We start from the raw sequence: 23,652 nt of genomic DNA, 5'->3' as shown, positions 1-23,652 counted from the left end.
AGAAAAAAAAGAGGGGGGCTGCGATGAGCCGAGCTGTCGCCTCCCCTTCCCACATCTCGTCAGATGATGAGCGGGTCACGGAGCCACGGTGCACCCGCTCACTCTCCAAAATGACATAATAGTCCTTTCGGCCACTGCAGCCAGTCTGCACCATGTTGCAATCACCACAAACCTATACCGAGGTGGTCGATACACAGTAGGTAAAAGGCAACTATGCTCCGCATGCTGGGGGAGTTTGTGTGCGTGCGTGCGCGCCTGGGGTACGTGCGCGCGCGTGTGTGTAGTCCAGTGGCTCCATATAGCTACAATAGACCATGTCCTTCCCTTCTTTCTCTCTCTCTCATCAGTTTGTAAAAGTTGAATGCGTAGGATGATGTCATAGCCTCATAACTGTTTCTTTGCTTTCCAACTCCATGTGCTTTAATGTACCATATGGCCTCCACCGCACCGCCATGCACCGCTGTCTCTGGAAATGTCACCATCAAGCTAAACCATGTGGGAAACCATCATCCTCCTTCCCTCCCTTCCTTCCTCCTTCACCCCCACTGCTCTGTTGTAACTAATGAATAAACTGTAAAGCATGAAACATGGTCCTCTCCTGTTTTTATTTCCTGTGCTGCAGCCGGGCCTCTGTGCACCTCTCATAGCCATGTCTATTAAACATTATCTACCCATACTCTGCTCTCAGCATGTGTGTTTGTGTCTTGTCTATCCACCTGTTCAGTGTCCTCATTACTCTGTGTGCCTGTACGCTCCAGTGTATCGCAGTGAGCTCTGTGTTTCTCCTCCTACGGCCTTCCTCATTTGTTTACTTTAAGAGAGTCTTCCTTTCATTCCTTTTCCTGGCTGTAAGCAGATTGCTGACGACGTGTGTGACATAGTTTTCCTAATTACGGCCGGATTACCATCTTGTTTGAAAGCAAAGACAGTTAATTAGGAGTCAATAGGCTCAATGGCACTCTGATAGTAAAGTGTTTCACACACAAACTCAAAATGTGCCACACGGTGAATCATTTAACCACACAATGCAGCTCCACTGGCATGGCTCTAGTGTGCGAGGCTTAGCTATTCTCATCAAGCCAACCTGAATCATCTCCTACACCGTTTCTGTTTCTGTCACTCCTGGCAAGGACAAAACAGTCATGCTGAAAATCCCTGAGCATCATATTGTCTTGAGAGAGATTATCATGATCAAAGGAGGTTTAGAGACACAGCCACAGTCTGCATGTTAGCGTATGTGAAATTACAGTCAATGCTGAAAGCGACTGGATATTATGCGTGCGTTTACAAAACTAATGTTTTTCTAGGTGTTAATGTTCCCAAATCTTGTTTTACCGGGGCTTAAATTCAAACATTTACAAGAACATGATTTATACACAGAGATGTCACTGAAGTCAAAGTGCAGCTGTAATCTCAGCAGGGGTCATCAGGGCTTATCACATGCAGCTTTTTATCTCTTGGTCTTTTTGGCTAATCATATTCCTTAGTCATCGTCTTATTAGCCTAATTGCCCTCCTGGGAGAAGATAAGGGATTTCACAGAGACAGAAGAGCCCTTTCATGTTTTCTCTGTTATTGTAGTTTCGATATTTACATCTCCATATTTAAGTGGATTTTGGAAAGAGCTTCTTGTCTCATCTACAGCAGCGCACTGATACAAAGGGCTAAACTAGTTATGTAACTCTGAGAGCAAGCTCTGACCTTGTTAGACCGAATATTCTTTTTACAGCTTGAGTGAGGAGCAGTTGCCTCAACTATTGTGGGATGAAGTGAACAACCTAAGCTCTTGTAGCTCTTGTTCCCTTAATCAAGCTAATACAAACACTAATCGATTCACGTTAAACTTCTATTACGGCGTATGAATTGACATGTGACATTAAAAGCACCAGGGATTTTGCATGTGGCACTCCATTTACTGCACACATGTCTGCTGTCATTTTGCTCATCATGCTACTTTTCATTTTTCATTTAATTACATGTGAAATTTTCCCCAGCAGTGTAATTATTAATCACATTATTTCTATGTTCGCCCAATCCACATTATTGCCACAAACCAACCTGCATTTTAAGTTCATTTCCATTTAACAGTGATTGAGCTTTGACAAAAAATGATTGCAGATTTGATGAATGACCTGTCAGTAGCGCGGTTTAAGAGTCTTCGGATTTTGTCCTTGTTGTATTTCAGCTATTTACCGAATCCATCATATCACATAGGAACCACAAAGAATTTAAACCAAAGATGGGTAAATACGTCAGGAAAATTGAAACTCTAGAGCCAGCACTGTAAAGCTAAACTTGTGGTCCTTTGAGCTGAACAACCTTTGCGTTCCTTCTATAAACATTAGTAGAAAATGCAAAGTTCATAATAATATTCATTAAGAATTATTGACAGATGACACAAAGGCTTGAAGCTGCTGTCACAATAAACACAACCATTGCTCTTTGCTTTTACGACCTGCTATAATTTATATAACATTTTGATATTACACATCCATGTAATACAGTTATTGGGCTTGATATTCATGGAAAATGTTTATCCTCATATGTCATCAGTAGAAATACCGGTAGTAGAAACAATATCTGTAGTCTTGGAAATAGTAGACATGGTAATAATAGTAGTGACTGTAATTTTTGCCAGTGGTTGTAAGTATTAACATACCTGACCTCAGCAGTTATTCCACTCCTCGTGTATTGTACAAGAGTGTGTGGCGTGCGGTGTAAATCTTTGAGTTATTCATTTTAGACAAAAGCGTGTGGCTGATGAATGTAGTATACTGTAATGTAAGGTTATGTGTAGTGTGCAGTGTCCTCATCTGACAGGCTTGTACTTGGAAATAATTTGTTTTAGATAAAGACTTTGTAAAACTGATTGAAACGCTCAAGAAAGAAAAAAAACAGCTCATTTTAACACATGAATCATAAATGCTCGGTGAATAATGCACAAAGTTCTTTTCAAACCCAATAACCATAAATAAAGCTTCTTAGTATCAGACATGAAGCAGGAAAAAGATCTTTGTGGTGATAAATGTGTGGTGTGACTGTAAGCCTTGGGTTGTATAGTTCTTTAATATTTTAGTTGTAATTCATATTCATACTTAACACCCGGCATTGTTGTGTGAGGTAGTGCCCCTCACTTTCTCTCTGCCAGGATTCTCCTCTGTTGGTTTAACCTTTTTCCATAACTGATATTGATAACTTGATTAAAGTGACCTTTAGATCAATACTTCTCTATACCCATTAACACTGTGTCCATAGTCAGAAACCTCTATTGGATTACTTCATTTGTTGGTTGCCATAAAATTAATCTATTGTTGCTGTTATATTTGATCAAGCATTAATACTTTTCTGTTACAGCCGCTATAATGTAAGGAAGGGCTGGTTTATGTTAAATGTAAATTATGAAAAATGTGAGTCATCTCATGGAGCTCTGGTGGTAACATGATTTCCATTTGTCATTATGTTTGATATCCAAGAATAAATGATTAATATTATTATTTGTTTTGTTTTTTTTAGGTTCTATAGTGCTTGATTACCTCCTAGAGTTGTTGTCAACCCTGTGTGCCAACCCATTAAGGGACTGTGAATCATATTGTGTCATTCATGAGCATTTAGCGCACAATACTGTATATGGCAGGATGTGACATCACTGGTGTAAACAGAAAAAGGGGCTCCATTGCATTTGTATATGGCTCACTCATACATCCTGTTTTTAAGGTTGCCTTTTTACATAATTGCAGCATTAATTCTGTCCCATTTCTGGTCAAATGGTCAGAGCTGCTTCCTGTTCTGCTGATCTCACAGCATGAGGCGGTGAGATTACACACCGCTCTGCCTCCACACTTTCACCATTCACTGAGCAGGGACTGTGTGAGCCATGTGCATCACATTCTCCCAAAATTAGAGGAGACACGGCTCCGCTTGCCTTTGAGAAAGACTGAATAGCAGCAGCATCAGCAGCTCTCTAAATTGGGATTAGTCTTTGCAAACAGATGTTCCACTTGCCTGCAGTCTTAAAAACCCATTCTCCCCCGCCTGCACACAGCCAGAGAGTGGCATTAACCTGACTTAATGAACTTTACACTCTGTTGCAAGCCTGCAGGGATAATACAACAAGTCTATTGTGTTTATGTAATGTTTCCCATTATTTTTAACCTGCACCTTTTCTCCCAAACAAAAGCAGGCAGATAGTGTGGTTACAGCACAGAGATAACTCATGGGTGCTGTTGTTGAATTAGCTGAGAACAACTATGCTTCATTGTTGTTTATTGTGTGTATGTGTATCAGACAGGATTGTTCTCTTTGTCAAATGTTATAGTAGCACGGGCCAAGATGGGAGGAATGAAGCGTAACATTGCCTATTGACCTGCTGATTAAGCAGTAGCCGTTATTGCTCAAACTAATCGTACCTGATGGCTCCTCCAGGCAAACCAAGGGAAAGGGAACAGAGGGATGGCATAAAGTACCGCAACCGATTAACGCGCATGTGTACGGTCTTTCTTTGTAATAGCATCAGGCATCTGCTGGACCTTGGCTGTGAACTAGTCACACTCTGTAGTGGACGTTGAGGTCCATTCGGGGTCTTGGGGCGTTGATCTTATTCCATTTTCAAATGCCACAAAATGTCCAAGACTCCAACACAATGATCATATCGGAGCCAAACACCTGACGTGTTGGCTTAAATTAAACAGTTGAACAGACATTAGGTTTCTTTTTAGCTTCTTAATGATGAAGAGAATAATAATAACTTTTGTGTGAGTGGAAAATGAAGCATACAAGGCCTGCATTGGTTTTTCAGTGTGTTTATGTGTACAGATTTAGAAATATCTCCACAGTCATTGAAGGGAAAACTTGACTTTTCGAGAAATACACTAAAACTCTTTCTTGCTCAAAGTGAAGTGGGAGTCTGTGTGCTGCAGTCCGCTCAGCTTTGCATAAAGACCTGCGACAAGGCGAAAACATGGCAAACATGTCCCTGTGCAAATGTAACACAATGTGCTCCCCAGCACCTGTAAAGCTTCCTCATTAACACTTTATGACGCATTTGTTTAACAGTGTCATGTAAAAATGTCAAGTCGCAGTTTTACGTGGGGTTATATGCTAAATGGATTGTATGACTATTTCACGTCAGGAAGAAGTGACGATGGCGACGCTAAGACTCCAGAAAGTTACTGGAAAGAATAATCTCTTTTTAAAATGCAGCTAACCTTTGGTAGGTTATTCAGATGTCCCCACCACCCTGCAGTCTTTGCGCTAAGCTAAGCTAACCAGCTGCTGGCTGCAGCTTCATTACCGGTGTAAAGACATTAAAGCTGTGTCAATCTTCTCATATAATTCTTGGCAGGAAAGCTGATAAGCCTAATTCCCTAAATGTCTGTTTCTTTAAAATCATGCCCCGTTCCTGGTCATAAAAAAGTACAAAATGTACTTTAACCCATGATAAAGTGAAAGGCAGAAATTAACATTCAATGTCACAGCGTTTTATATTCTCTCAATCCTCAAGTGAAACACATTATACCTGCATATTTCATAGCGAGGAAGGATTCATCACAACAGCGATGTGAAATCATTCACTGCACATTATATCTGAGTCGGCACAGTTGCTGGCACCGTGTTACATTCTGCCTTTGTGGCCTGAAGTGTTTTGGCTGGAGTCCATTTCAGAATCAACATCCAAGAAATGGGCCTGTGAATGTGCAGGACTGCACCGGGCCTGTGATACAGTCCAAGCAGCTTTTCTCATTAGTCATGTTTGCTGTAGTGTTTATGAGAACAATCTGAGGTCGCCTGTAATTGACTGCAAGTATTGCTGAATGCTTTTACCTTTCATATCCAGGCAGTAAGCGCCTCACTCCTCTTCAGGCAACTATTGAATTAATGCAGAGAGTGTGTGAAAGGTGATGCACTCTTTCCTACCATCTTTGTTCACTCCTCTCTCCCATAATTTCCCTTGCCGAGTCCCCAAACCTCAGGAGCTCCTCGGGGCCTGCTGCTGAGCGCGCTAATGGATATCTACTGTCTCTGAGCCGCAGTGTGTAGACAGGATTTCTCCTCTTTGAATATTGCGTTAGGTAAATCCTCATTAGGAGTGACTGTCCTCCATGACACTGAGAGAGAGGACTGGAGCGATGTAGAGGAAGAGAGGAGGAGGAGACACAGGAACAATAGTACAACTCTGAGCTGCGCCATGCTGTTTGAGTGCAGCGCAATGGTGGGAAACAGATTCTTCTCTACTGAATTATCTGTGGCTTTGTCAGGGACCAAACAGGAACGGCTCCAGAACACACACACTGGAAATTTGGGACACCACTGTCCTGCTGGTCTAACAATTTTCATCAATTAATCCTGAGATTATTCTCTTGATTGATGAATTATCCATTTGGTCTTAAAAATAGAATACCAAATACCATCACAATTTCCTAAAAGCCAAGTTGACTTGTCCAATTCAGTCCTTTTTAATTTATTCATTCAACCTTCATTTCAATTTGGGAATACATTGAGATAGAGACAATGTAGCCTAGCAACAGATAAATTATACCAACAGCAAAAAAAAAAGGGTTAGAAGGGTTAAAAAAATAAAATAAAAAAAACTTCAGTTTACCATGATATAAAACAGAAAAGCAGAAAAGCCACAACAACTGAAAAGATGAAATGTTTTTTTTAGTTGAAATGAACTTGTTGCTTGAATAAATTACTTTGAATTGAAAGAAAATCTATTTAGTGTTTCAGCTTTGTTAATTACCACACTTCAGTTACAATGGTACTAGTTTATAATATAGAACCTGTTAAAATGGTTTTGAAATAGTTGCCAATAGCTTTTTAATAAATGGTTAATGACAATATTAATGTTTTATCAACTGTAAGATGTTAATAAGAACGTTTAGTTTGCCAAGTCTTTAGCGTGTTCAGTTCATCAGTAGATCTGATAATCCGCGTTGCCTTTTTGACGTTCCACTGCACCACATTCCCTCTGGGAAAAAAACCCTGCAGAGGAGCTGGACCATAATTTATTTATGAAGACTTAATTAACATTTGACTGTGTGACTGCCATAAGGATTTATAATACATTACCAACCTTTGTATTCACATTAGAAGAAGTAAACACCTGCCAGAGATGTTTTTTTATAACCTGGCAACCCCAAAATTGTTCTTATGAATGTCTTATGAACTGATCCACAAACCATTAGTAGTTCATATTTTAATAATTAATAACACCATTTTTTTACATTAGTTACAACGGATGCGACAGATGCTTCATACAGTGTGCCTTGTTAAAAGTGCTACGGACAAAATATAGACCCACCTCAAATATGAGTGACAGATAGATGTGCCTGTTTTACAAACGACCCCTGCTCTAGATGGATTGATAAAGTAAATTTGCAATTCAGTCCAGAGTTATCCATCCCCACAGGGTCCATTAATCCTGCGGCAAATGCAGCACATTACACAGCAATTAAGCTACAAACATGGGGAAAACAAAAGTAACCGGAAGCTGAGGGTTTTAATGTGGTCAGCGGGGCTCCAACAGCTGCCTAAGTATGTCATTTGTGAGAGGGAGAACATTTCCTGAGAGTATTGATGATAGGTCAGCCAAGTATGCCTCCTCCCCACATCCCACCGTGACCCAACTACAGTCTGGCTCGTGAGGCCCACGGAGCTGTGCAGGTCCTCTGTGGCAGAAGCTGTGGTGCTTCCTGAGCTCAGACCAGCTCCCCTACAGGGCCTGTGTAACATTAAATCCAATTATAGATTTCTGTAAATGCCATTTTATCCAGCGGGGGACTGTGGCATTTTGAAAAGCAGAAACATGACCACAGTTGTTCTTCCTCTTCCTTCGTCAGTCTTGCCCGTGGCACTTAGTCCTGCTGTGATACAACCATGCTGGATGTGTGTACTTACTTGCTCTGATGTAGTGCCGTTTGTCTTTTCTTCATCCTCCTCCCCCTCCTCTTCCCCCCCCCCCCCCCCCCCCCCCCCACCTATCCTGCACTGACCTCAGGATACACCCCAGCCCAACCGCTGGCTCCGTCACAGCAGCCTCCTCAGTGAGCACCAATCAGGGCAAGCCATCACTCCGCCGCATCAAGGGCCGCATTCACAGGAGCAAGAGCCTGGACAGCATTGATCTCCTTGACTCCAATGTAAGTAAACGGGGCACTTCTGAAAACACAGTGCACACAGAAAACATGTGTTATGGCTAAAATGTAACGAGCTGAAAATATTTGATAATGACTGAAATAATGCTGACAGAAGGTGTGTGTATTTGATTTGATGTATTTCTTAAAAAAACACTTAAAGAAGAAGACAGTAAACATAAAAAAAACATAACAAACATAAAATCAAGATGTGAGACACATACAATACATCATACTCACAAAATACATTTATTAAGAACATCAGCAGCAGGAACCTGTTGCACAGCAGCAATTTTCAGCGCATCGCAGTTACAGGCGTAGTGTTACATTTCACAAATGATAATTTCACCCACATTGCACATAATGAAGACTCAAGAGCCTAAATAACTTTTTCCTCATCATGCATGGGTCTCAAGGATGTGTCTGTTACGATTAGTAAAACTTAAAGCTAGAAGAAATGCGTGTTGCAAATATGGTTACACAGGTCCCCAATTCACATTTACAGTTGAGAGACGATGATGACAAAGGAGTCATCTTTCTATGGCTAAACATACATAGCCTATTGCAGATGGCTCCTTCATTGTGTCATCCTGTTTCCCTAATTAAAATAATATTTCACTGCTTTTTCAGTTCTTTTTTAAACCTTGATGAGAGGACAACTCTCATGTCTTTACCATAAATATGTGGCTGCCACAAGCCGCTAGTTATCATACGATAAGTCAAAAATAGTCAAAAACAGCCAAAACGATAACAAATAACAAAGCAGGTCTTTTTTCTACACAAAAACGTTGATAAAAAAAGTCTACAAAAATAACATGTTGTGGTTTCATGAAGGGTTTGGCATTGTATGGATAATAAGAAGAGATACAATATGAAAACAATGAGCTTCAGAGGTGCTGGACTGTGGATCTATTTTCTCTCTGGAAAGAGCCAGACTGACTGTTGCACATTGTTTCCAGGCTTAATGCTAAGCTAATTGGCTGTAGCTTCATACTCGTCAAATAAAGAGAGAGTGATTTCAATCTTCTTATGCAACTCTGCAAGAATCTGCTGCTTTGGTGTGTATCATACTGTACCAATGGGCTCACCTGCACTTTTGACCATTTGTCTGTTTATAATCTGTTCTTGGATGAAAAGAGTAAAAAGACGCCATATAGGCGTACTACCATTATTCACATTTGATTGCTTATGTTATGCCAAATGTAATGTTACCATCTGATTCGGGACTAACAACAACAGGGGAGGCTGCACACATATTCATGTATTCAACTCAAAATTACCAACACGCAAACTAAACATTGTGGTGTGAAAATAAGAAATCACTCATCTCTGGAGTGTAGGGATGATGAGGATTCAGCAGGGCAGGCTGAAAGAGAGAGAGTGAGACCACCAGAGGGTCTGTCCTTTATGACCTCTGGAAGCTCCGCCCAGCTAGACAGGTAGAGGAGGCAACGCTGCATCTGAGAGAGGAGCTGGCAGGCAAACTGGCGTGGAGAAGCACAGTGTAAAAAGGATTTAAAGATCTCCATCTTGGTCTCTGGGAGGGGAACTTGCTCTGACCACAAAGTCAAACGCACACGTATCTTGAAGGGATAGTTCACACAAAATTCAAATTTCACTCATTATCTACTCACCCTCATGTCGACTAAGGGCTGGGAGAATTTTCAGAGTCCTCCATGCCTTCTCGGAGTTACGGGGGGGTCCGCGCAGCAGTATTTGTGTATATAATGGTTGTGAATGGTGCTCACTTTTCTTCGTTCAAAAAGACACACCAAAAAACATCCAAATGTAATGTCCCTCTTGTATTGAAGCCCCGACATGAGAAATTGTTCCGCCGGTCACAGGAAGAGCAGTGAACTGAGACACTGGGAGCTTCCGCTACAAACAAGCTTAAAATCTAGACTTATAGAATTTTTTTTCGGAACAATTTGTCATGTCGGGGCTTCAATACAAGAGGGACATTACAGTAAAGCAGTGTGGAGGTATTTGGATGTTTTTTGGTGTGTCTTTTTGGACGAAGAAAAGTGAGCACCATTCACAACCATTATATGGACAAATACTGCTGCGTGGAGCAACTAACTCGGAGTGTGGTAACTCAGAGAAGGCACGGAGGACTCTGAAAATTCTCCCAGCCCTTAGTCGACATGAGGGTGAGTAGATAATGAGTGAAATTTGAATTTTGGGTGAACTATCCCTTTAAACTGGTCTCTTAGTGCTCAAAGACCAGATGTCTGGTCTTTTTAGTCACAATTATTTACCATGAAATATCCACTACTTAGTCTTTATTATATATATATAGGATGTAATCATTCACAAAGCATTGTTTCACTTTCAGAGCTCTGATGTTTATAAATCACAGCGACACAGTTGTAACTGGTTCCTGGTTGTTTCCAGACGGAGCGGTAGACTGCTGGAGGGCCTCGCTCTCAGGGGAATTATATTGTGTTGACAGCTCAGCGATGACCTGACTGTGAATTCAGCTCAAACGCTCCATCTCATTAAAGGAAACCACAAAACCACTGAGCGGGATGAATTATTGATAAGTATTGGTCAGCAACAGTAACTGAGATTTTGCTGATTTGCAGCTGCTTAAAAACTTGTTGAAGTAAAAAAAACAAAAAAAAACATGAAAACTTCTTTGAAATATTGTTTACTGTATCTTAACTCCAGTTCTTGTAGTTCTTCCCCCTAGTTCTAAGATGCTCTCTGACATGCTGATTTATTAACAAGACTCATAGTGGAGAAATGATCATTTTTGACTTGGTGATGACACTTGGATGAAAAGACAGAGGATCATCAAACTCATCCTGAGGGAGGCAGGGTGTTGACACATCTTCCTCAAAACTGTAAATGTCAACTTTGTGGTGCCACTGGAGAACACAGGCGGCAGTCAAAAAGGCAAAGTTAATCCCCTTTCCTCAGCACTTTTCCTCACCCTTGATGGAAAATGTCATAAGGTCAAGGAAGGATGCGAAGGAGAATTCATAAAGATTCAGGAGAAGACAGAGAGATTACGACTGCAAGTTTTTTGAAGTAACTTTATTTATAACATATGGACGATATATAAAAACTCCACAAAACAGATTTTAAAAAAATGATTGAATTAAGATAGCATGAAAGAAAAATACAAATAGAAATTTGAGCCATTAAAATAATGCTAAAGAAAAAAGGGAACAGAGCAAGGAATCAGAATAAATTATACTCAGACATGGCATAGGCACTTTTGTTATTTCTATACAGAGACAATTCATTTTTGTACACAACAGAAAGGGAATTAGTTAGGGGGGGTTGGGGTTAGGGGTTCAGCCGATTGGAAAAGGATGTGTTGGATGTGTGTGTAAACATAAAACAGCTGTATGGGTCTACTGGGCTGAAACTACAGTGATGCGTTGCTTCTTTTTTTTATTTTTTTATTTAACCTTTATTTAACCAGGCGAAATCAATTAAGAACATGTTCTTATTTACAATGATGGCCTGACAAGAGGCATAAGCTTCTTGAGGGGGAGGGGGAGGAGGGGGGGCTGTGAGGGAGAAAAGATAGGTTAAAAGACAATAGCAAATATACACAACAATACAAACATTTAGCAGAAACAAGGCATAAAAGTTAATAGTGTTGCTACGGCAAAGAAAGACTGGGATGGCTTTTTCTCCAGTCTTCCCTATGCTAAAGGAGATAAGATAGGAAACACTGAAGCTCCTGTCCTTATCATTTAGAGAATTCGACCAGCTCTCAGCATGACTGCTGCGTAGATACTTCAGGGTCAGTTAGGAAAGTTCGACAACAAAAAACAGTGGATACCTCATTTGGGGGCCATCCATACCTGTGCCACATGTAACCCTAACTCTAACCCACTAACCCTGTGCCAATCCATCCATATACATTTAACTGAGTAAAAAACTGGGAGCTGCTGCTGGTACCGGTAGAAAAAAGATGTATCGGCATAGCTATGTGGATGTTTCAGGTCAGATACAGGCTAAGCATCAATTTGTTGGTGGTGACTGAACTCACAGGATCATCAAAGTATGTTTAAGAGCCATCCTCTGAACAAACTGCCATGGTAATTCATCCAATTGTTGTTGAAATATTTCAGTCTCCAAAGCGCCGAACTGTCAGACCAACATTTCCGCCCCACAAAACTAAGAGTGATCAAAATATTACAGCACGCAGACTTGACTCAGTCAGAAAAATGAATTGTCATGATTGATTGAGCACAAGACCCACATTTGAAAAGTAATTACAAAATCAGTACTCAGGTCCTTTCTGGTGAACCTGGTGTGCTGGAGGTGAATGCTTTTAGGTCGTAATTGACAGATTAGCGCTGGCCTTGATTTGGAGCCATACCCAGACAACGTAAGCCTTCATCTGAGTGGTAAAACGCAGTGTAATGCCACTGTGTTCTCATATCCTGCGCTGCTCTGTAAGTCATATAGAGAGTGACTTACCACAACGCGGCCATTTGTCTTTATGGCCTGTCACTCGGAGGACGCTTCAGATGGCTCAAGAGGCCACTATCTCACCAGAGACTGAGAGCTCAGCTAAAGGGCTCCTGGCCTTTTCCACGGTATATTTCTTTTGTACAGGCTGTGTGTGCACTAGAGGAAAAAGTTGCTGACTTGCCCAAACTCAAATGCAGCTGATGGAAGTAACGGTCCGCCTTACAGTGAGTGATGAGACTGCAGGATGCTGAGCTGAGGAGCAGTTTCCATTGCATCCTATACTGAAATGTCACAACAGACACAACACCACCGCCTCTGAGCCGCCGGAGGATCTGCAGTCGTCCTCAAACAAAGAAAATCTCGCCTGATTGGCCGTTTCGACGGAAAAGTAAAGATATTAATTAAGGGAGTGTATGAATTTAGGTTCATAACCATCATTGCCCATCAGCGTAGAGCCAAATAATCAATAGTAGTTAAGACTTTGTTTATATCGATCGCTTCTTTTGATTGCTTTTCTCTATTGATAGTCAGGGGAGGACTTTGGCGCCTGGCCCACTCCCGCTGTCATTTGTGTTGGCAAGCAGCACACTTGTTCACAGAAAGCTTGAATCAGATTTTAGTGCTAAGGCTGCAGAAAGCACAACAGAGATGAAGATGAGGGGGGGGGGGGTAAACTACAGTCTCTTATGCATCCAGTACCTTTATGTATAGCTGAAGTTATTTTTCAGGGTTCATCAACGACACCTCGTCCCGTTTGAAAGCAGCAGCATTTACAACATTTCTCTGTGCTCATTGGTCCATCTGCTCTGCTATCAGGCTAAATGTTATTCTCTGTATTATTTACAGCACTAATCTCTGGTATCAGACTAGTCTGTATGACTTTTCTTTGTGGTTCCAAAAAAGACGTCAGGGATTATTAGTCAAAAAAACAACAACAACAGTCATCTTTTTCCAGGGGATTTGCCTTATTTGCGATGTGTGTTTTTATATCAATGTTGCGATGTTTCTGAATACGCAGCTCATCCTCATGTGTTTTATATTTCATCGTGACCATGGGGGGAAAGAGGAAAAAAACATCTTTTACACACACACACACAAGACTGAGCGTGTAGCCCTGCTGCAGTGTGGATGCTAAACTGAGGTTGCTGTCTTTGTTTCATGTTCTTTGATTTTGGGAAAGATCTCTTTTTAATGCAGTATTTCTTTTCCTGCTCTCTCAGCTGTTTTTGGGGAAAAAATGTTAAAGGAATGTTTTGCTGCAGAGGCTCCGACCAGGTGAGTTGCAGCAGCGTGTATCAGCAGGAGCAGATGCAACTGAGCCAAGATGAAGAGCACAATTAAATTAATTACTCCTTAACAGATCAGGATCAGTCACCAACTGGGCTTTGAGCTTCGCCTTGGTCAAAGACTTAATCTCTTATTAGTTCTGCTCGCCCCCATCCCACTTCTAAATTCCCATCCTTGGCTGCAGTCTGCCGTGGACAGAGGCACACACACCCCCTAACCACCACCAAAAAAAAAAGAAAAGAAAAAAAGCCCCAGCGTAAGCATTTATTCGCTGCTCAGTCTTCGGAAAGTGCTGCAGATGCATTTACAGAGAGAGCAACTGCAGCTGAATTAACCAATCTGCATATTCAGGGCCTGTTAGAGGGAGATTGTTCCCATGTGATGAAGGCGTGGAGGTGCACGGCGGTGGAGGGAGTGGAGGGAGCGGAGGGAGAGGAGGGAGAGGAGGGCTGGACCTGAGTGAGACACACCACAAAAGGCTGTGAAAGAGAGAGGGAGAGAGGGAGAGAGGGGGAGGACGAAGAAGAGCACGGGGGGGAGGTGGGTGCAGGAGATTTATCATGACTACACACCGTAGGAGGCCTGATTGGAAGGAGGAGGGGTGGTGGTGGTGGGAGGGGGGGGGCACCGTGATTGGAGCAGTAGCTGATTTTCTTTAGGTGAGACAGGTTTGTTACGTAACCCAGTTGAAGGGATGTGTTTTTTTTTTGTCCTATAGGTGATGAGCGCTGGGGGATGGTTGGAGGTGATGAAGGAGGGTTTCTGTGTGACAGTGAGGTGGAGCTGGCCATGCGTGACGCGTGCAAAGGTTGCATGTGTTGAGGGGATGGGATGGCAGATGTTGTGGGTCCTTTTCTGGAGGCTGTGACTCGGGAGCAAGGCCTGCCTATGGGTCCTCTGATGGGACATATGGCAGGTCACTGTAGGCATTCTGCACTGTGTTTCCACGACCGCCATGTCACACTCGCACATCTTGTAGCAATATGTTGACTTCACAGCTCCTGTAGCAGTAACATGTTTGCTTCTTGTTTCTGAGATTATTGCGTTTAAAAAGATAAATAAATCATGATTTTTTACTGTATGTTAAACATTTATCACCATTAACTAACTGGTTATTATGTATTTTTATGGCTTATGGTCCCAAATGAGATTTCTTGTAGTTTACAGCGATATAATTGGAACAAAATACAGTACCATCTCGTTCATTACGTTAAAGGATGCAGGGTAAAGATTGCAAACAGCAGAGTCCTGGGTTGTCAGTGCAGTGTCTGAGTAAAATGACTCGTGCCTCTGAATTGTTTTTATGGTCGGGCTCATGTCCCTCATCTACAACAAATCATTTCAGACAACACTCAAACCCACATAAATCCCAACAACTCTATTGACTTCCTCACATGATTTATGACAGGAGGAGAGACCTGGACAGTAAGCACCATCAGCGGCTGAGGATTAGTGGAAATGTAGCTCTAACCCATCGTCACATACAATATGTCCCGCTCCAAAAATACAGTCTGAATCCTAATAACACCACAATAATAGCTTTCTATTATGATTTTGGCTTCCTTTCAAGGAGGGCTTGATGTTCATGTTATCCCACCCATTTGAGCAGTTGAGCGTAGGGTCAAGTGAAGGACAACCAGCAGGATGATGTAATGTTTGTCAGAACCAAGATGGTGGCCATGGTGGGGAAGTCAAGCATGAAGAGAGAAACAGAGGGAAGGTTGTCCTGAGACAACGCGATCAATTAGAAGGTTTGATGCCCTGTAGATTATATTGTCTGTTGATTTATCGTGACATGAATGCAGGCTGTGTTTTCTGAGGGATGTATGTGTTTGTCCACTCAACTAAGATTAGATTTAACAGACAGCGAATAAAATCTCAATTTTTTTTTTCATCTGCTCAAAATTAAATGATAATGACATAATAGTAATATATTAATATGCACATTAATAAAAACACATCTTGTTAATGTTCTGACAGTTACTGAATAACCAGATTTTGCATTACTTATTAGGACTGCAATATTCATTATTCATTTTCACTTTTAATTACTTGATTAGATACTCAATTGATTGATTGTTTATAAAATATAATAAAGTATATTTTAAAAACATCATGAGAATTTTCCACAGGCCAAAGCAATGTCTGAAAATTGATCAACCAGTATATCTTTATTTTCAGTATCAAAACAGAAAAAGTGAAAATGCTTGGTTGATCAATTAATCATTTATCCTAATTTAACTGAGTGGTTAAATCAGTGTCAAGTGATGCAATACTGATTAGAAATCTTGAGATTGAATTGATGTTCCACCAGAGCAGCATTTATGGTATTGCAGAACAATTCATTCAAAGTATTATCAAAATTAGACCACAGCTAAAATAAAGGCGAACTAAAATGCAAAACTGACCATTGCCACTAAAACTATGACTCATAATGCAATTATAATATTGGTCAAAATAACTGCATTTGCGCTGCACTGTAAAAAATAAAATAAAAAAATCTCATACCTAATTATATATAACATAGTATACATAATTATAACATTAATAATAATAATACTAAACGATATGAAGATAGTTTGTTTCATTACAAAAGACCTCATCTCCTCAGTCATTCCAAAATGCCTATGTTTGAGCATGAATGAAAGGAAGTGTGTGGTCAATTTGGGCATTTAGAAGCGTGTGTGTGTGTGTGTGTGTGTGTGTGTGTGTGTGTGTGTGTGTATCTTGCAGCCTGCCGTGTTGCTGGACATGTAGGATGTGTGTTGATGCCCAGGGAGGCACCATATGCTGTTTAGGCTCAGGAGCATCCCATCACTGCGGGCCCATGGGTGAACAACCCCAGCTCCTTCTTGTGTCTCCCTCCATCAGTTCATGCGTGCATCATCAGCCAGCAGGGGCTGAAATCACGCATATCCACTCTCCTCCTCATGCCTGTTTCCATGCCACCATAAATAATTCTTTCTTATAGATTTCCTTGTGCAGAGCTTGACTCAGACACAGTGGACCAGATAAACAGTGTTCAGCTCAAATCCTGCAGAGGGCAGAGTTTTACTACCTAAACGTGCAGCAACACCGTCCAACATCTATGTTTGCATAGCTGAAGCAACGGTGGAAGGAGGGGTGGGATATTGGATAGAGATGAATGTATAGTTTTCATATATGGTGATAGAAGAACAGATTTTGCTGATATGGCAGATGTTATTAAAAAGAAGAAGAAAAAGAAAAAAACAGCGGCCTCTGGAGCCACTAGAAGGATGAGGCGTTGAAGAAGTTTAAAATCTATTGATGCTCATGTGGTTGGAGAAGCCAAGCTGGTGAAGACACAGTTTAAAAACCCATGCATCTGATGTATTGTGTTGAAGGAAACATGGCACTGTTTTGCGGTGTGAAAAGTTAAAAACAAATAAATTTGCACTGCATTTATGGAGGAGTCTAACCGTAGTTGTGAAAACAGTAAAGCTCCAGTTGAATTGAGAAGCAGCATGGTATTGTTTGGCTTCTTTCCGCAGTGCGGTAAATTACCCCTGGGTGATTTTTCTCCTTTTTTCATCCTGTCTTTGTTACCCCCCCTCCCATCACTAGCCCTCCACAATAGCCCTCGGCCTGGTCTGAAGGGAGCACGTGATCCTGGACCACCAAGGCCTCTAATTGCTTTACTCTCATCCTGAGCGAGGGCTTCTCTCAGGGGAACAAGCCATGAATAGACAAGCACTTATGAATCCAAACTAATTTAAAGACCTGTTTGAGGGGGGATAAAAAATTACAGCCACTTCATTAATAATTTAACTGGTAGTCCACATCACAGGTCACATTGAGTCTTACAGTATTTTATTTCCCAAGTTTTTTAGCCCCCTGGGTTTATATGTGACAAGAGCTTCTGAGTATTCCTGCATAATTAACATAGATAATTAATCACCAATAATCATTGCCATTTCCAGTTGGCTGTAAAAATCTCGATTGGATTGATTGTGATCCTTCTGCTTCAAAAGCTTTTATTCCCCCCTCAAGGAATTCATGGTTAGCTCTGCAGACTATGATCTGGGCTTGTGTTCAAACGTGAAAAAAAAAAATTCAACTCTCAATTTTGCTGTTAAAAAACTCTCTCTGCCATACATGCTTCCACATTAACTGATTGGAACGGTTCATCTTTATTAGCATTTGTGCTTCCCCAACCACCCACCCCAGTCCGCGCTGCCCCCCGCCCCCTCCCCCTCCCCCGGCCCCACCCGGGATAAACATACTTAGGTGATTGCTTTTTTGCTACTGTGCATGATGCTGTAGTTTGATCCAGAGAGGATTTGGACGCTGCTGGCCTGTTGTCACATGATCCGCAGGCCGGGGACGTGAGGTCATTTTATGTCACCTGATATGTCTGAGCTCTCAGCTGTTGGTGGGAAAAATGAGATGGAGATTATAGGTTCATTTGGGGAATCTTAAAAAATATGTATTTGCTGTCTGTACACGGGCTCTGATCTTAGCCTCTGCTATCTATGAAGAGGTAAAAAGCTGATTTGTGCCTCGTCAGTCATGTCCTTTATGTCCGCACTGTCACATGGTGTTTGTCTGCTTTGTTTACTGCCTGTAGCTCAAAGCTCTTATTTGTTTGCTGTATTCATTCGTTATCCTTTGATGAAATATTTGCTTTTAAATTGTGAGTTTAAAAAAATGGCACTTGTGCAATATAAAATAGAGTTTTTGTTTTACATGCATACACAGTGTATCATGCTGAAATTATTTGGATACATTTCGGTAGACTGATATTTTTGCATTTTATAATGTAGCTACACAGATTTAGTTGGTTCATTCATTGCAGCATTTTACTGCAGCCACTGCAACACAAAAATCGTCAATTGCATGTCACCTGGCAGCCAGATGACAATATAGCTATTATCAAACTGTACAAATTCCTTATTCCATTTGAACCACAAGCAAAACCACAAAGAGGAAAACATAATCATCTGCAACAAGCAAGGCCCTAACATAAAAGGCGAGCACACAAAAGCTCAGAGACCAAAGCTGGCCTGCATCATTATTGTCCACATGAATATGCATATTCTAATGCAGCGTCTAAATGTTACACTCCAAATGAATGATGAGATATTTCTCCTTTTGTGAGACAGGTGGTACAATCACAAACTGTAAAATCAGCCACTAATAAGTTGGAGAGAGATCAGGAGGCGACGGCCAAACTCTGTCTCATGCATGTTTCCGCTGCATTTTACTGCTGCACATCTCTGTCTCACAGAGGTCACACTTCATTCTCCTATAAAGAGCCTTTTGATAAGTGTTTTTTTTTTTAACTGCTGACTTTACAAGATATCTCATGTTCGCTACATCACGGACGCCTGTCTCTCTCTCCAGCTATGAATGGTGGTGCACCGTGTAATCGTGTGGCATTATGAAACCTTGTCCAAGGAATTTCTGTCCCCAGTTAATGGGCTGGCTGTCAAGTCCGTGTGCTGCTTTCTCATGCTAGAGGTCAGCGATACTGACAGAGGACAACACAGAAATCACAGAAATACAAGCCTCTGTACTGTGGCCAGCTCACTCCATTATGGGATTACATTGATGTACTCCAATTTGTAAAACCAAAGACTGGATAACAAGATAAGAAGCATAAAGTTTTGAGTATCATCTTGCAGCTTTGGCAGTGTGGTGTCACTTAATATCATCTTTTCCCTCACACTTACTCTACTATTGGACAAAAACACTTATTTTCCTCTGCTGCAGTGCTATGTTTAACGTCTGTCATGTCATTTGATAGCTGCAGTCATTAAAGCTCATAGATAGCCAGGCCAGCCTTTGCTTAGTATGCTGTTTCCCTGACCTGTACAGCCGAGAGGTGACTCGCTCGCCGTCAGGGGCAGTGCACTCTAAAAGCCGACCTGCTGTGAATTTCTAATTTACTTTTCCACTCGTGTGATTTGCTCCTGCAGTCATACTCTGGTTCGGATGCCGCCTGTACTGTCTAAATGTGCTGATGGGAGAGAGGGGCTGCGGATAGTTCTGTTGCACGGCATGTGAAACTCCCTCTGTGCTGTTGGAGCCAGTGATGCAAACACCGTCGTAGCATTAACAGAGGGTATTTCAAGGGCTTCAGCAGCAGAGATACATTATAAGCAGCATGAGCCCACATCAGAGACAATTTGATGACAGCTGCAGACGGAACAAAAGTTTCCATTCATGCGTTTTTTTGTTTTTTTTGTAGGGGTTGTTAGATTGATTATATTTTTCTGCTTTAATACTTTGGCAAGTTTTAATATTGTAATGCATGACTATACCAAATGATAACAAGTGGCATTGTCTAAGCATCATTCATGCTCAGTGACATGTACCATGCTGACATATTGCCAGAGGTTTGTCTGTTATCAGCAAAACTGTAGAGGTGCAGGTCACAGAGGCTTTTTTTTTTTTTTTTTTTTTACAGTTTCCTTTATATTTACGACATATCCTGCTCTTCATCATATTCTGTCTTCCCACAGGATATCTGTGACTGCCCTTGTTTATCTAATTCTTATGACCTTGGCCAACTCTCATTCTTCCATTCAAGATGCCCCCTCCCCACCCACCCACCCACCCCCACTCTTTCTCCTTCCGATCCTCCAATGGAATCTGCGGCAAGTCTCCTTACGTCAGCAACATTGCAGGACCTCTGTGCTCCTCCGGCATTACATTCAGCCACTATCTTCTCCTGCGCTCATTAGTGCCAGAGGTAGAGGTGACAAGAACGGTCACACAGTCTCAGAGTGATAAAATGCACAACAGAAGGTGCTGCAGAGAATTAGGTTCCTTTGGAAAAGCAAGCAAGAAAAAAAAAACTTGCAGTGCATGTGATAGAGTCTTAAGAGTAGGGTTTGGTGCAGTGCACAATTTACATTCAACTGTATATTGATTAAATCTGTATCCCCCATGGGAAGGAGTATTGAGCATCGTGACTGTAGGGTGGATTTTAGTTCTATCCTCTGCATTTTAAATGGCTTTATGCAGCTTTCCCTTTAAAGAGTTTATGTTTACTGTAGTTAAAAGTGATATCCAAATAACATTTTGCCTTTTTGTATTTAAGACACTGTAACTTAAATGAAAAACATACTGTACTCCACATTAATGGCTTCTAATCTGTATCCTGTAAAGCACATTTTCCAGAAAGTTAACATTTTAAAATATTAGTTTTTCCACATTATGCATATACATCTCATCAGGGTGCATACAGACACACATGGGTGATAAACCAAAGACACAAAGATAAACCATCTTGTCCTTGTTCAGTCCTTTGTTTCAAGACAAGGCCAATCAATCAAACCACTTCTATTTTTTTTTTCCAAATTCAATTTGTCAAATCAATATTAAGGCCTATTTAACACAAGGTCTTTTGTCTCATATATTTTCTTGACATAATAGGTTGTGTGCATCTGGATGTGAAGTTCTAAAGGCAACACAAACAGGATTTAATTTGGACCCTGCTGCTAAATATGTCCAAAACAAGTGTAAAAAACATCAACTTTGACATGCTTTGTAAATGTGACTTTAAAAATATATTGAAAAGTCTTGGTGTCAACACTACAAAGCAAGAAATGCTCAGCACTTGGCTGGACTGTGTTGCAAAAATAGTCAACATTAAATAATGTGGAATTGTAATACCCCTCTGTTATAGTGCACAAGGGCGATGTCACTGCACTCTGACTGCAAACACTTCTCCATAGCTCTCTCCTCCTCACGCCGAATCATTAGCTCTCTGTTTGATTAGGATGCTTGTTAAAAGCTCCTCAAAGATAAAATGTTACGACTTACGTCACATGCGGTGAAGGCTAAACTTACAATGCTTTGTGTGCACAATAGTTTATTAGCCCATAGCAGTTTACCTGCAGGGGTGTAGGCTACTGTATTGATGCTGCAATGGTAAAATCAGATTGTTTAGAAAAGGAGGTTATTTTTGGCAGCCCAGAGTTCACACACAGTTATTAACCATGTTTTGACAGGTGATGTGTGTAACTTTTACCACATTACTTTACTGCAGTGGCTTTCTCAGATTTTATATTGTAAATCACATCCCAATCCTTTTCAGGTATTTTCTGATCAACCTATCAGCATAACAAAAAGGAGGAGCCCATAAGTGTTTTTATTATGTAGAGGTTAAAAATAGATTGGCCAACGTAAAACAGCCCTTCTGTGTGAACATCCACCTCACCTCTTAACTTCAGTATTGTCATATAAAAGATGTCTGTCATCAAACCTTATCTGTCTGTCATCAAACCGTATCTAAATAGACTGGTCATATTATTTAGTAGAATAACCCAATAACCAATACATAGCTATCATTGAGCCTAGTCGTGATATAATGCCATAGTCTATTGATGCATTTGGATAACAGTGCAGCAGCAGACCTCTGCAATATTTTGGGGATTTTTTTTCTTTTTCTTTCTCGGAGTAATCGATGGATTTGAGATACATGACAGATCGATAACCGCCGCATACACCCCTTCATGTGTAGTGGACACTGCTGCTATGTTCGCCGGGAGCCGATGAGGCGTCATCTGTGCGTTTTCATCGACCGCTTGTTCTCACGCTGGAATGGCGCTCGATGCTGCTGGATATCTGCTGCTGCTGCTGCTGCTGTGGACAGCCTCTCTGCATCCCTGCTCCCCCCACCACCACCCCCACTCCCCCACTTCTCCTCCCCCCCGCGGACGAACCGGAATGGTTTCTTCCAGGCGAACCTGTCACTGTCACCGCGGCGGTGGAGGCAGCCGAAGTGTGAGAGCAGAGGGGGGGCGTGGGGGGGAGTGGGACACGGAAGGCTTCATCCACTGCCTGCCATTGCAGTGCGGCGGCTGCTGCTCTGGAGCCACACCAGGAAGACCTTTCCATTCCCCCTTTTTTCTCTCTCTCTAAGATTTTTCACAAGCGAGCCGTGAAGGAGCATTGCTTTGGCGAAGGTGAATGGGTTTCTCCATTTGTCCGTGAGTACGTCATTTAGGAGTAGGCGCTTTTTCCGCTGTAGCCGCAGGAGCTGACAGGATGTGTATGTGAGTGTGTGTGTATGTGAGTGTGTGTCCCCCAGCGGGCATCAAGCCGAGGTAGCCGAGGTAACGGAGCTACCTCACTGCCACCAAACTGCATCTACGCGCTATGCTAAGCGGTTAGCTGCCCGACAACAGAGCTAAGCGTTAGTTATCCTCCCAGCTGTAGCCATGATGAACAACGATGTCCGCCGCCCTGGGGCTCCGTGGAGCCGGTGTATGCGGCAATATTGAGTCGCAAAATACCTCGCAGTCGAGCTGTCATCGGGTGGGCAGGTTGTTCCCACGTCAAGTGCGCGGAGCATCCAGGTAATGTTAGCTAGGATGAGCTAGCCTAGCCGCTGGAACAAAATGTCGGCCAGCTAAAGGGGGGGTTGGCTTGACCAAGAGGGGTATATAACGGGGGGTACAAGATTTATTAAGTGTCACACAGCAAGAGGCAAGGAAGGGAGTGGTAACGCGGGGGGCAGCTGTTAGAAATACGACATGGGTTTGCTAAATTAAAGCGAAGGTCATGCGGTGGTTCGCTTTGTTTTGATGGGGGTCCGTCAGTAAACCCCGGAGTGTGGGTCTCTGGTGAAGCTAGGTAGCTGCTGCTGGCTAACATTAGCTCATTAGCTGACTCCAGTTTGGTGGCAGGAATATCTGCCTGCCTGCCCCGATGTCTGTGGAGTGTAGCCAGCTGTCATAATAATGCAGTGTCATGTTAGGGGCGTGTGTGTGAGGGAGGGGGGGCTTTGCTGTGGGCTACAGTCGGTGTTTGACCACATCACTGTC

General features: G+C 41.9%; 1 protein-coding gene across 45 annotated transcripts in view; it reads left to right on the top strand.

The window, feature by feature from the left end:
• The window catches only part of tjp1b (tight junction protein 1b), a 64,859-nt gene that overhangs the window by 9,169 nt on the left and 32,038 nt on the right, over positions 1-23,652 (top strand). For 28 of the 45 annotated variants that reach the window (XM_085778809.1, XM_085778806.1, XM_085778802.1 and 25 more), the window contains one exon: positions 7,996-8,137. In XM_085778809.1, coding sequence (XP_085634935.1) covers positions 7,996-8,137 — 142 coding nt within the window. Of the gene's footprint in view, positions 1-7,995; positions 8,138-22,631; positions 22,816-22,957; positions 23,185-23,652 lie in introns of those variants that run through there. The other 17 variants (XM_085778841.1, XM_085778838.1, XM_085778834.1 and 14 more) reach the window with 4 other exon arrangements.

This window comes from Trachurus japonicus, chromosome 6 (genome assembly GCF_045865225.1).
Source record: "Trachurus japonicus isolate A0001 chromosome 6, Traja_1.0".
Taxonomy (NCBI): Eukaryota; Metazoa; Chordata; class Actinopteri; order Carangiformes; family Carangidae; genus Trachurus; species Trachurus japonicus.
The sequence above is the reverse complement of the archived record's forward strand: the minus strand, read 5'-3'. Positions and strand labels throughout refer to the sequence as shown.